The sequence below is a fragment of the Aquila chrysaetos genome, chromosome 11 (genome assembly GCF_900496995.4).
Source record: "Aquila chrysaetos chrysaetos chromosome 11, bAquChr1.4, whole genome shotgun sequence".
Classification (NCBI taxonomy): domain Eukaryota; kingdom Metazoa; phylum Chordata; class Aves; order Accipitriformes; family Accipitridae; genus Aquila; species Aquila chrysaetos.
In genome coordinates this window covers 23366058-23380674 of record NC_044014.1, presented here as the reverse complement: position 1 = coordinate 23380674, position 14617 = coordinate 23366058, and the positions used below count along the sequence as shown (strand labels likewise).

General features: G+C 49.3%; 1 protein-coding gene across 3 annotated transcripts in view; it reads left to right on the top strand.

Moving 5' to 3' along the window:
* PDLIM1 (PDZ and LIM domain 1) overlaps positions 1-13853 on the top strand; it is a 45643-nt gene extending 31790 nt beyond the window's left edge. For 2 of the 3 annotated variants that reach the window (XM_030031460.2, XM_030031458.2), the window contains exons 4-7: positions 1562-1749; positions 8318-8472; positions 11525-11642; positions 13329-13853. In XM_030031460.2, the coding sequence (XP_029887320.1) occupies positions 1562-1749; positions 8318-8472; positions 11525-11642; positions 13329-13515 (648 nt within the window). In that variant the 3' untranslated portion in view covers positions 13516-13853. The other variant, XM_030031459.2, reaches the window with a different exon arrangement.
* Positions 13854-14617: the final 764 nt, after the last annotated feature.

The following is a 14617-nucleotide window of genomic DNA, read 5'->3' as shown; positions in this document are numbered from 1 at the left end:
CTTGTAACTCATGAGTGCATTTGGATCCACGCCGTTCTTCTCTGAGAGAACCTATGCTATGCTTGACGCCATAAATAGCATTTGAGTACCATGAAGTGAGATGACTCCCATCTGTCAGTCTGGGAGTGCTAGCCAGCTGCCTAAGGAAATCTGGGGACATAAAAGTGATTTAAAGAAAAATCTGTAGGGGAGTTTAGTCATACTTGCTTCTAGTGAGTGTTTATCCTGTAACTATAGCTCTATCAAACACATGCCGTGAGATGTTCAAAGGGCGGTGAAGGCTCACTAATGAAGTGAGCCTTCAGCAATGACTGTAGAAGTCAGTGCCTGTATGGAGTGGGAGAGGGAACTGGTTCTGTTAATTAGAGCTGGGAACCATGGGCCCAGCATGTTAAGAAAGGCCCTGTTTCATCCTGTGCCATTGGTCATTAGCCCTGCATTGAAGCCATGCCCAATCTCTACAGCTGGCTGAAACATTTCAAAACGCACATTTTGGTGCCATCTTTTAGCCCTGAATATTTCAGCCGCCTCTGTGAATGTTAGTCCTTTCTTATGCCTGCTCTAGTGAGGCCCTATTGTACTTTCTCCTTGCTTTGGTCAAGCATCTTCTCTGGGGAGAAATAAGCCCCAGATGTTGTTATCTCTACCCCAAGGCTGCTAATTCCCAGCCTGCTGAACTGATGGGGCTTAGAAATCTCCCCATTTTTGTTAGCGCTGCCTGTGATTCAGAAGAGTCTTACCTCATGTCTTATTTAACCTGGATTTGGCCCCTTTCTTACTAAATTGTAACCAGTGTTTCTAAGCATCCGCTAATACCGCTGGAAGCCTCCAGTTTGCAGCAAACCCAGAACATTTGGGTGATATCTCATACTTGTGACACTGAAGAAGTTTCTGGCAGTTAGCTGTCACTGCCTCTGGACAGTCTTTTGTATTAACAATGGTCATATTCCCACCTTTATTGTGGGAATTTCTTGTCCAGAAAGTCCAAAGTTATTCATCAGAGACAGCTGTGAACCCCAGTCTCAGCTGAAGGAGCAGACATGCTCCAGAGCTCTTGTAGTAATGACAAATGCCTTCTTTTTGGGTTGCCCTTATCTAAGGAAAGCCAGACTTTCAGATATCATTGAAGAGTGCTCCTCTTTCTGCCCCTCATCTTCACTTTCCCATAGAAATTGCTTTCAGGAATTGCAAGGAATGCTTAAAATCTGTAGTCTTGCATGAGAAGGTTGGTCCTGTGGCTTACCGTAGGCTTGCAGGAGCTCCCAGGTGAGTGGCACCTTGAGCTAATAGCTCTGGCAGTGTTTCTGAGCTCTCATGTTCCTGGCGTGTCAACTCTGAAATGTCCTGAAGGTCAGTCTGAAGCCGTCCAGGATGGTGCCAGGGATCCTCGTGATGTGTGGGAGGACGCTCACCTGCTTTGGTGGTCGTGGTCGTGTGCTCCTCAGCTGACACCACACGCAAAGGCCACCGTTGCAGTGGCTACTCGCTCCGGGCTGCCCTGTCACACCCCACCTGCATGCCTGAGCACCTCTGATTTTTGCCTCTGCTCCTTTGCATGCAGGAAATAAGGCACATAGGAAGTGCACACAACCGGAGCGCGGTGCCCTTTGCTGCCACAGCTTCTGCCCCCAGAGTGATCACTGCTCAGTACAACAGCCCAGCAGGCCTCTACTCCTCAGAGAACATCCAGACCTTCAACAGTGCGGTGGAGTCAAAGACATCACCTGGGGCCCTGGAGCCTACCAAGCCGTAAGTATCTTCCTTGCCTCCCCTTCCTGCCCAGGCCCCCGGGGGAAGGCTCCAGAAGATGTGAGTTCGCTGTGAGGATACCAATTTCTTAACCCAGAAAAGCTCTCTTTCAGGACAAGGGAAGGAGCAGAGGCACAAGCGTGGATGTGGTTCCTGGGGCAGGGCTCGAAGGAGCGGGGAACATTTCACCAGATGCAGAAATTAAATTAATGCTGTTGTGTTTCTTTGTTTAGCAGAGACCGATGCAGTTTCCACGTGCGTTCAGCATGACGTACCAGCCTGCTGGTCTGAACAGGTGCCTGATAGCTTGTTACAAGCACTTCGTAAAGTTAGCGTTTTGTGCTGGCTGTGGGGGCAATGCTGGGCAGGAAGGGTACCAGCTAGCACAGGAAGCACACACGTCCCCGTTCCTGGCTGGCCTGGGATTCCTAGACAGGCTCTGCCGAAGTTTGGGTATTTCTCTTTTTTTATTATTGAACTTTGTTTTTCACAGGAGTGTTAAAAGTAGATGAAACATTCATACCTGTGTGAGCAATTTTATATATGGGATTGGAAAGGGTCCCAACCTATAAGGGCCTATTGATTTTTGTGGTTGCATCTGAGCTTCACCAAAGACGTTACATTATCCCAGGAGTCCAAAGTTCCTCTTTTTTCATTGGGAGCAATAAACAAGGAGCTATCTGAAATCTTTCTGGCTGCGTTGGTCAGGTTGCTTAACTGCCCTAAGTCTCTGCATAGCAATACCAAACTGCCTGGAAGACTTTGGCCACTTTTACAACAAAAGCTGCAAGACCAGTGCTTTAGGTGATACTCAACTAAGTCCCTGACTTGTGAATGGGCAGACAAAAGTAACGTCAGCCTCTGCTTTTGCAGGGCACAAAGACCTGAGATTGTGGTTTAACACAAGCCTGAAAACTTGCCCCTGACTGAAACAGGCTTCTTGCGCTGGCAGCCCTGTCTGCAGCATGGGCCCTTCTAGGCAGAGTTATGGTGCTGCAGCTGGCAGACGAGGTGACAGATGTTTGTTCCTCATTTGCTTCTGGTAGACCACAGCAGCCTCATTCAGGGGCTGAGCAAAGGCAGAGCAAGGACAAAGGAAATCTGACTTTGCGTTAATGTGATGGGACCATTTGGCAGTCAAATACCACCTCTGGTCTAGTCTGGAGTCCCCTCCGGGTGAGAACACTCTCTGGAAGCCAGGTATATTTTGCTGGAAACTGTGGGTGATCCCTTTTTCTTGCAGGGATCAGCAAAGAGGTGGGTTTCTTCAAATGCTGTGGCTCACTGTGCTCTTCCTAGCACAATGGAAGGTCCATTGCCAGCCCTGCTGCATGTGGGGTACATGACATCTCTTTCATCTTTCCCTTGCTGAAACACAGCAAATTGCAGAGGAATGCTGGGGCGACTGTGGATGAGACCTTTGATGCTAATACACTTCTGTTTACAGAGTCATCAAAAGCAAATGAATTGCTGCTGGTTTTCAGTGAGAGCCAGGGGCCTTACCCTGCCATTAAAAACCCACTGTGGTCTCCCTAGTGCACAAGCACAGGATATGTAGGTTCTCCCTTCGCACAGCGTTCCCTCTGGCTTTAAATTCCTGCCCGTCTGTTTTGCTGAGTTGTTTGTACATGGCCGACCTTGCTCTGGGTTTACCTGGCATTTATCTGCTTCCCCATCCTGCACCCAGCAGACACACAGCCTATCTGAACCTGGCAGCCTGATCCTGCCACTGCATATGGTGAAGTGGCTCGGGAAGCTGGTCCATGGTCCATGGTCCATGGTCCATCCTTAGAGGGTGTGTGATATAAATGTAGGACTGTCGTACAGACAGAAACAGCAGCAAACATCTCCGCTGGATTTGGTGTCGCAAAACAGGTGGGGAAGGCAGGGAGAAGCCCCCCTGCTGAGCACACCTGTTTTGGGATCGGAGGTGAGATTGCCCCTTGGTAGGGTGCCCAGGCTAGCTTTGGGAAGGGCAGCAGTGAAGATGGCATTCCTTGGCTGGACAGGGGGACCATGAGTGTGTGCTCAGGTAGCTGGTTCATAGTGAAACCCCCGCTGCCATGTCTTCATTGCTTTTACAACCCTTGCATTTGCTCATCACTAGAGTGAATGCATTTTAGTTTTTGCGTGGACACACCTGGAGTGCGAGACCAGAGCCACAGCATTAGCCAGAACCCTTAATATGAAGTCATGTATTCAGTGGTGTGTCCCTCAGACAGTATTCTGCAACTGCTTGTATTGCTTGGAGTATTTGGTTTAGTCCTTCATTAATTTCTTCTTTCTTTCCTTTCTTCCTCCTCTGCATTTTTCCCTCAATTCCACAATGTAAAACCCAAATGAACCCCCAAACAAACACAACTCAAACTGCCCGGTGCGAACACGTGGGGCCATAGCTGCCCATCGCCGACGAGCGCAATGCAGGCTCCCTTCGCCTCTGTCTATAACCCCCTGCAGGCGCAGACCTCCAAGCCACCGCAGCGGAGGCACAGCACCTCCTCCATCCCCAGCCAAGTCCGAGTGGGGCCCGAGCAGCTGAAGCGCGTGGCCCAGGTCTGCCCCAACAGCCCCGTGGAAGTGGAAGTGCCAGGACTCAAAGTGCTGCATATGCAGTTCAATTCTCCCCTGCAGCTCTATTCGCAGAGCAACATCATGGATTCCCTTCAGGGGCAGATCTCTTCTGTTAGCCCCGATTTCCCCAGGTAACCTGCCTGCTGCCTCTGCGGCCAGCTCGGCGCATCCGTTCATCTGCATCTCGGTGTCCACGAGTGCCTCGTCCCTGTCTGTGGCTCACAGCGTTGGCCGGTCACAAGAAAACGGCATTTACATTTCACCTTTCTGACATTAGTGCATGACTCTTCACAGGAGCTTTCTCTGCATTGTGTCTGTGTCCAACACCGCAGGAAGCACCAAAACATGATTTCAGCCTGTCAGTGTGTCCATTGCCCCCTGCCCACCCATATAGCAGGGCCTCGACAGCAGCTGGTGGCTTTCCTGGAGGAGCCACCTGCAACGGATGGATTTGCTGGGGGCAGGAGAGTGCTTTATCCTGAAGGCTGGTGTTTCTCCTCCACTGAAATGGCTGTTGTTGTTTGCAACTGCCGCACCTGTCCTTCTGCTTTTATTTTGCTGGCTGTGGTCTGGGCCATGGGTGTGTGCTGGGCGTGTTTCATTTCAGGCTGAAGCAGGTCCCTATGGGTCTTCATCTTTGGCTGATAACACTCATGAGTTTGGAGCAGCCTGGGCAGGCACCAGGCACGTGGAGGTCCCGGTCTGTCCCCCCCCACCCCTGCCCGCTTGTTTGCACAAGTTGCTGCTCTTAGGGCTGCTTCTGCCTGTAGGAGTGGAGGATGATCAACATGCTCTGAGGTCTGCAGGACCTGTGGAGAGCCTCAGCATCCAAGGCCTGGGTGCTCTTTGGTGTTTGCTTTGTGGCAGTTGGGAACCAGCTGGCCTGTGCCTCTAAATGATAGCCCACAGGGTTTTATGGGGAGGACTTTGGTATTGAGATGGGTGAAGCAGAAAGCACGTTTAGCCATCTCGCAGGAGGACTCCAATCTAGGCTGAATTGTTTCAGAAGATGTGAACCTTCAGCAGATTTATCCTGCTATGTGACCAAGCAGCTTGTAGCTGTGTAACATGTGGTCCAGGGAGGTGGTCAGTCCCGTGGCCTCTGTGGGACAGAGCGAAAGGGCACAGCCAGATGCATAGCTCCTCGGCTGCTCACAGTACCCCCCTGGGCTGAGCACCACATGCTTCAAAGTAGAAAAGTTGGCATGCTCACCCATGAACCCACATGGCTGAGCTTTGCCATGTGGCAGCAGCCAAGAGATAACGGGAGGCTGTGGCTTTACTCCTGCCTTGTTACTCAGTGCAGTTACTTGCTGTAAGTCACTGCTCTGGCTTGTAGTTGATACCACACATGCCAGGAGCGGTCACGCTCTGCTGGCTGGATATGCTGGTCTGCACAGCTGATAACACTCACAAAGGGGCCCCAAGAATCAGCAATTGTTTCATTGCAAAAGCGAGTGCTCCAAGTACTGGGCCTTCCTGTAGCCCAGCTTTGAGATCCTTGTAAAGTTTACAAAATGTGCTAGCATAAAATAGTAAAATGGCATTAGTAAAGAATAAGCTGTGCTTTTCTGAAGATGCTGTGCAACACTGTGTCTTTATGGTTTTTATTACCATCTTCTTGCCAATTTTCAAAGCTCAGTGACCCAGTGTTATTCCATCAGCATTGCAGGTTGTCCATGGTAGCAGCAGTGAGATCCAGTAACGGTTGCGTGAGTCTGAAATCCAGTAAAGGTTGTTGGGGTTGTCCTCTACAAAGTTTCTGTGTCAGGGAACTCCTGCACGTGGAAAAGGACACCACTTGCTGGTGGTTGCTGCAGGTAAGGTACCTGTGTAACAGGAGGTGCCATAAATAAGCTGACATACAGAGACTCATTATCCTGCGGGCACAATTCGTGTGCCTGTCGCCTTGCCCATTCAAAAGATGCCTGTGCTTTTTGGTGGTTTTTTTTTTCCTTTAAGCAGCATAGCCTTCTGCCCTGACAGGTTGAGGTATTTCACTCTGCTGGTACAAATTCTAGGATTTGGGGTTTTTTTATAGTTTTTCAGAAGTCTTATATATGCAAGTATATCTATAGGGTGCATACCTGGGAGAGCTGATCTGTATGTTTTGCACACTGTCACAATGCATGGTTGAAATGTGATAGCTTTGGTTGACTCTAGTGCTCTTTAAGATGATTTAGTCTTTGCTTTTTGAATGCATGTTAGTGAAACATTCTTAGTATGTAAACTGCAATGAAAGGCTTCTTGCCTAATGTTTTTATGAGTGGATAGAGTGGTGGGAGTATATGAGTTTACGTAAGATGAATGTAATGTAGAGTATGGATTCATTTGGGATAGCCTAGGACATTTTCTGTGTAATAGAAGGTACATCATTATTTTATTTTGGGTGAGAGGCTTTGGTAAATCAGATTCAGTCTTCAAGGGTTCAACTGCTTGCAAGTCTAATGTGCTTCCCACTCCACTGAAAATTACTAAGGATGGAAACATTTTATGAAATTCTTTTTATGGAAGTAGCATTTTATAACATGTGCAATGATTTTACCTCTGATGCTTGAACAGTTTATTATGTAGAGTAAATCCCAGATGACTCAGTTGCACATTGGCATGGAAAGTATGCAGTTGCCTCCTCAAGAAAAAGATTTCCCTCTGCAATTTAGTCTGAACTTCAGGATGTTTATGTACTTTTCAAGCAATCACAGGGTGCAGGAATGGTGAAACCTAATAGACCATTTACATTTATAAGGCTGCATTATGTAATTGAGCTTTCAGAGGAGACTTGTCAGTTGTCTCAGTTTTCCAGAGACGTTTGAGCCACAGAATTTAAGGCAGACAGGTACTTCCCGTGTCCTTTAGTCCATCCCCTAGCCCAGCATTTGGTCAATTTAAACCATTGATTTAAATCATTCCCAGCAGCTATTTGTCCAGACTCTTAAAATCCTTTAGTATGGAGGTTGCTCACCTGTCCATGGCAATATCTCCTCTGGTGTTTCAGTATCTGTCTGTTGGAAAGCTTTTCCCAAGGGATATTCTGAATATCCTCCTGCAGTTTTAAGCCTGTAGTTTATCCTGTATCCACTGGATGTGGAGAACATCCTAGCTACTGCCTCCAGCCTCTTTTCTTTTTTTCCCCTAAAGATCCTTCCAGTGGCACAACGACCACCCTTTCAGCCACCCTGCACTGCGAAAGGCTGCCCCTGAAGCACCTTGGGCTCTAGGCTGAGGGTGCAAGTCCCTTGTGACATGAGTGGCAGCAGCAGCACCTCAGGAGACAGCTGAAAGGAGGAGAGCTTAGTCTTAGCAGGCAGAAATCTCCTCTGCCCTTGACCTCCTTGTTAACCTTATTTAAATGCTGTAAATGGGCTGTGGCTCAGAGTCTCCACCTATAAAATGGAAATAATAACACTCACTTGAAAACCAAATTAAATTATTGCTAATGGGGATCTTTTAGTTAGATCCTACAGCTGTTACTTTGTGAAGGTGGCCTTTAGGACCAATTCATAGTGTACTTGCAAAGATTTCTTTTTAATGGAATAAATTTAATTTGAGATTCACAGTGGTGTAAGGTAGCAGGCTAAGGTGGTTTATGCATGCAAGGAACATGCATAAATGGCACAGCTGCCACATGCGATTCCCATCCCAGCACATGAATTCTTTATTTTCCTGTTAACAGAGCAGTGATTTCCTGGGCAGAAAGTTTTCCTTTCTGGAGTATATCATAATTGCAAAGCAGGGAGGACACTTGAGGACTGGCTGGGGGCGGTCGGCGAGAACCCGTTTACAGTAGTGTATGCGGATAGCCCAGCGTGCCGATCCCACCCGGGCTGCAGCTGTCTTGTGCGAGCACATCCAGCACTTCCATGTTTTATGGCATCCTGTTGTGCGTTTGTTTTGCACGTTCATTCTTCAGTCATATGATGCATTGTGAAAATTTTGCTAGAGGGACTGGCTTTAGTTTTCAGCTGTTTAACAAGGGTATTCTCTGTTCCTTCCTCAGTTTAGATCAGCATAACCAGCCCCCAGGCGGCATTGTCATAGACAGAGAATCTGAGGTTTACAAGATGCTCCAGGAGAATCAAGAGTCAAATGAGCCACCCAGACAGTCTGCTTCGTTCCTCGTGTTGCAAGAGATCTTGGAGTCAGAAGAGAAAGGTGAGCACTTACTGCACAACTCAGATGAGTGTGCTCTTCCCTTTTGCCATTCCTTGGGCTGTGTAGTGTTTAAAGGTAACATCTAAAACTTTATTTTCCTTTCTTAGCTGTTGATTGTTCAAGGTAGTGTGTGTAGGTGGTTTCTACAGAAACCTACAGACCCTTTCGCTACCTTTACTCCTAAATGTTCTCTCATTGATTAGTGTCAGTGTCTATGGGCCCATACTCATTGAGTGCTCAAGAAATAAACCCCTACAACATTTAGTTATCAAGAAGGAAATGAAAAAGTTGCAAAAACCTCTTCTATACTTTCTAAAGTTTTGCCCCTTTAAGATAATATTCAATGATTAAAGACCATCTTAGATTCAAGACTTTGAAAAGTACCACAAGATAGTGCTCTTCAGTGAGTTCTAAAGCTTCTGATCTCCATTCAGCTACACAAGAAAAAGGATCCACTTCTGCAGCTGAATGTAAAAATATGGAAGCTAGGTTACAGCAAGCAGTTCATAGCTTTCAACCTCTGAAACTGCTCTGCTTGGCATTCTTGATCTGACATCTGGACTTGTGCAGTTCAGGGCTATAGACTTTAAGATAAAAAAGCCCATTTACTTAGGTGGGGGCCAAATTGTACCCTCTTCTCCCCTTAAATAAAATAAAATAAACAAATAAATAGGAAAAGAATTCCAAGAATGACTTCTTTTTCCTTAGGCCAGTTGAGACTGTCTTTTGTGTTACTAGCTTGGCAGTGGTACACTCAATTTCATCCAACAAAAGCCTGGTGCTGAGATATTTGCCACAAAGGGAAACAGATCACCCAAGTGTGGTAGGTCTGAGGGATCTGTAAGGAAACAGCAAACCAAAGGAGATAAGGAAACAATAGCAAGAAAGAAAACAGGATCTTGGAGTCTTTAATATGTTGCTGAAATACCTACCTGAAAGCATCTTTTAAATATTGAGTGTTTGCAACTTGCCCTCAGGGTTCAGCTCCTGCATGGAAGGGACTGGAGTAGCCAAGACTTCTCAGGCAGCCAAGGTCCTCCCCCGTGTTTAGTAGCCTTGAAGAAGATAAGAAGCAAAAGCCTTTCTGTTTTATCTTTTCTTTGAAGATTTGCAGCATTATTGGGATTCTCTGGCACAAGGTTTGCCTGCCCCATCACGGGCTAGGATAGGCTTTGGCATTACTCCCGTGAGCTGATAATTGCCCATGCGGAGCGGGGCTGGGGGGTTACGCAGCCTCAGAGGAATGTGTGTCCCTGAGGAGGCAGTGCCCCTGCCTGCCAGCTGCTCGGCCAGGCTGAAACACTGCTGCTGCTGAGTCAGGTCATGTCTGCAGCGATAAATAGCACATCGGTTGGCTGCTTCTCCCAGCCTGTCCTCAGGCCATGGCTTGTGAGTAGTAGCAGGGAGTTATCTCCCCAGCTGGGACAAGTCCCTTGGGGCATCACTGACTGTATGGGCTGCACTGACTTACACCAGCTGAGAGCCTGGCCCCGGACATGGGGGCTGTGTGTGGGCACTGGTGTGTGGAAGCACCACAGCTGGTCTGCGTTTAGACCTGACCCTGCACTCGTAGGTGGAGGGCGCTTCACAGGGCGGAACAAGTTATGTTTCCTGTGGGTATTTGATTAAGTTGATCCTTTAGACAGCTTTAAAAACATGCTGTCAATGTTGTTGATATTAGCAAACTGCTGTTTGAGGCAGAGGGAGTGAGCAGAGGTGATAGGGAAGAGCCTGAGATTGTTGTTGCTGCTGCTTCCTTCCCAGCAAGGGTCACTGGCAGTAACTCTGTCACAGGCCAGGTGCTTCCTGCTGTGTTTGCAGGGTACATGGGCTGTAGCCCCCACTAGGGAACTTGCACCTCTGGACCAGCATCTCTGCATGGAGGTGGGTGCAAACCTCTGAGCTGAAGGCTGCCCCAGAGGCAAAGCAGCACAGCATCACCTGCCCCATGGGTGAGCAGTGGTGACAGGGAGGTGCGGTGGGCAGTTCCCCCCTTTTTCCTTCAGCTCTTCTGTCAGTGACGCTGCCTTGGGCTGTGACGTGTCCCTGACCTTGCTGGTCACCAGGGTGTGCCTTTGGAAGGTTTTTCCTCCCCTTGCACCAGGAACAACCATTGCAGTGTGCTCTTGGTTTGACACTAGTCGGAAGGATTTTATCAGTGTCCCTCCCTGAGGTGCCCATCGACCTCTCTGTTTCTGGTGAGACATCGTGGGAGTCTCTGCAGCCCTCCTTCCCTTGTTGCTTGGTGTTGAACCTCTTGCAGAACTCATATAGATAAGACAAGACTAGTCACATCAGTGGTGTCATTTTGTAAAAGGCTCCTTTTTCACTGCAGATATTTAAAGGCTTGCCTCGTATCCTGCATCTAGGCATTGTAGGCATCCAGGTCAGCAAATGTCTCCTGCGAAGGACCTGCAGGACATCCCTGCCCCAGAGAGATTGCACTAGGGAGATACCTGGAGCATGCTACAGAGCAGCAGGAGAGCGTGAGGTTATCCCCAGTGTCCCAGGGCCCTGCAAGAACAAGGAGTTTGTTAACCAAATTTTCAGGAGTCCTGGGGGAGCCAGCCCCACCGTACACCAGTCAGCAGACTGGAAAAGGACTTTGACAGTCCTCCCTAGTGTGCCAGCACACCCACCTCCTCTTTCTGAGCCCAAATCTAGCAATCAGCTTGACCCTGTGTTTGTGATCAAGACACAGCAGGCAGACTCCGGTGCTGCCAAGGCTGGGGGCTGGGGCTGAGGCTTTGCTTTGCTTTGTGCATGTGAGACACATCAGCTGAAGTCTGATGGGCTTTTAAGATGAGAAGAGACTCTCATCTGACTGCCCACAATCTCAGGCCTTCGAATTTCCAGGGCCAGGTTCAGCTGTGTCCCTTTTCTCCCTCCTCCCCACACACCTCTAAATCCCTGCCTGCTTTCTGTGCATGAATCCCTGCCTCAGAGCTGGGGTTAAAGAACATCACTCGTCCCTAGCAGAGCATCTGCTTGGGAGGAATAGCCTAGAGCCACACATCTCACATGCTCTGAAGCACTCTCCTTCCACCCCCAGGAGACCCTACCAAACCATCTGGATTTAGGAGCGTCAAAGCCCCCACCACAAAGGTGGCCTCATCGATTGGGAATGCCCAGAAGCTGCCCATGTGCGAGAAGTGTGGATCTGGCATTGTGTAAGTAAGCCTGTCCCTGGGGTTGCAGGCTGAGCATCCCATGCCTGTGTGAAGGGCTGAGGTGCTGCACCCGAAACACTTGACCTATCCACATCCAGTGCATCCAGGAGCTGGGTCAAGGCACATTTATTCTTACCAGCTTTGATAGCGCTAACTTTGCAGTTCCCCGCAGTGAGGCAGGAGTTGGGTTTCCCTCTACAGATCCATATCAATGGAAACCAAAGCAAGTCCCTATGAGACAAATCTCAAGACAGTTGTTGCTGCAGTGTTTTGCTTCCTACCTGAAATCTGTTTACAGCACCCAGAAACAAAATGACCTTTCCATTCAGGGCCTATGTATTTAATGCTTTTCATGTTGTGGCGCTCCCAGCCACGGAGTGGTGACTTGCCTTGGTGGTCAGAGGCAATGTGGACAAGGAGAGCTGCATTCTGCTCCCTGCTGTGCTGTAGGACTGCACACCTCCTCTGTGTCTACGCAGACATTTTTGTTGTCTTTATGTGGGTATGTCCAACTTCCAGCACAGCAGGGGCATGGGTTCAACACAGAGCTGCTGTACCATAATTGTACCAGCATGGAGGACCCAACCCATGTGCTCAATTCGCCGTTCAGTTTCTTAACCACAAATTCTTCCCTACAACACCCTTAGCTTAACAGTTGACTCCAGCAGCCAAGTGCTGGTAGACCACTTGCATTGTCATGCAATAATTCAGATTTCGCCCATGCTGCCCACCACAAGGTATCAGATTGTTGCTGAGGCCCACTACACTGTGATTGCATGGTCCTGGCATGCCTGGAGCACCAAGGACTGGCAGAGTCATTACAGAGGCAATCTATAGCCTGTAAAACATGAATTGTAGACAAACCCTACAAGTATTCTACCAGCTGGGTAGATCTGGGGAGAAAGCACAAGGCTATGAATAGCACTAAAAACTAATGAATTATGGAAAATATAGATGGCTGCTGGAATGAAATTGTACTCCTGGCAAATTGTTGTGTTGCTGCTGGTGGTAGTTAACGAGTTGCTATGTAGTTTTCCTCATCATCTGCTGGGTTAAGCTTGTGAAGTTTTCCATTAAGAGCTGGCCCACATTTGGCTGGGGCCATTCACTGCAGCTCCTGACCAGCAGTGTGTGAGATCAGAGCCAGCATCTGGTCTCTGTGCTTCTCCTGTATATACCTGGCATGTCCATCACTAGCACAAGGGCAGCGGCTGGCTGTGCAGCCTTCATCCCCCTTGGCTGGCGGTGGCAGTAATTTCTGGATTTGTTCGGCAATCCGGTTGGTTTGGACCTGGATTTAGTCCCCCAGCTGGTCAAGGTGATGCCTGTCAATTGATCCTGGGCATTTGAAGGTTGTTGCCCTGTCTCCACCCATCAGCTAAAGATGCCATCACAGTGATTCTTGCCACCACAGGTGATAGGACTGTCCCTGTGAAACTTAGGCAGGCCGGTGCTAGGAAACACTTTCCAGAGGAAGGCTCCCATGCTGGCACATGTTGGGCTCTAAAAGTGCTGTTAACATCTGCCTGACTAGCGGTAGGGCCTATACTTCAACTTGTTGGAAGCAGGAGGAGATTGGCCACCTTCAGCACTGGTGTGGGTCTGGGCTGGGTGGGAGGTGGCTGGGAAGGAGGGAGGCGGTGGTGGGTGCCTGGCACTGAGAGGTGCTGGTGGTTCCTTCCCCAGAGGGGTGTTTGTGAAGATCCGGGACAAGCAGCGTCACCCCGAGTGCTATGTGTGCAGTGACTGCGGCACCAACCTCAAGCAGAAAGGACACTTCTTCGTGGAAGACCAAATCTACTGTGAGAAGCATGCCCGGGAGCGGGTGATTCCCCCAGAGGGCTACGAGGTGGTCACAGTCTTCCCAAAGTAAACCGTGCTGCTCACAAAGCCAGTGTGGATGGTTTCTCTGCTGCTTTTCCTTGGAAAGCATCGTCCCTGCCCCCCCGCCAAATCTTGTTTGCAATAAGGAATGCTAGGCATGGCTTTGAATTTCCTTGCCATTATTAATCCTCCATCTGTTCACATGAGATGTCACTACATTCTTTTCGTCTCCTCTTTCACTGTTTGTTTGGGTTTTTTTAATACACAGAATTATTTTTTTTTCCTCCTTTGTGCTGTCAATCGCACAGGAAGATCAGAGGCCAAAGTCTCTCTGTGTTCCAGTTATTTGCCTTCTGTTTGCATTCAATAAACAGGGTGAATCCACAAGGCAGATGTGTCTGCTTTCTCCTGGTATCCCTCTGCACTGGACCGGGGTTCCTGGGGCAGCAGAAGTGGTGCCCAGTGCATGGCTGTGTTTACCCTGGAGAACAGTGGGAGGGAATTACAAAGTTGAGTCACACTGGTCTCATGTGCTGCCCAGCTGCTGTTAGCAGCTGCCTCCTGGCGCCCAGCAAGGGCCAGGTGGGCACAGCCAAGCCACAGACCATAGCTGGCACTGGTGGCCTGTCCCCAGTGCAAGGCAGCCACGAGCTACCACCTCGGCGTCCAGCATCGCTTCATGATGATGGGACCGGGCACGTCAATGCTTCCTGTTACCGTATCACCCAGGTGCCCCTCTGTTCTCCACGGTCACAAACTGAGCTCTATGAAAAAAAAATGTCCACTTGATGTTTGCTGGAATCCAGGGAGTCCTGGAACAAAGAGGGGAAAGTCTGAACGGCTGTACTCCCTGTCCCTGTTCTGTCTGGCGCTGTCCATTCTGTGCCAGCTCCCCTCTCCCCCGCCATCGCAGGCTCAGGACTGGGCACAGGCTGGTGAGGGTGGGTCTTGCCACCACACATCCCCTCGTCCATCCCAGGGCAGATCCCATGGCCGTGGTTGTTTCTGTCTGCAGACATGTGAGACAGTCCCCTCTGCAAGGCCCCGTGTGGCTGTCAAGAGGCATCGCCCTGCTCCCCGTGCTGCCAGCCATGCATGGCTACTGGAGGGTGCCTTGGGGCTGATGGGGTGGGGGCGCACATGCCCCATGT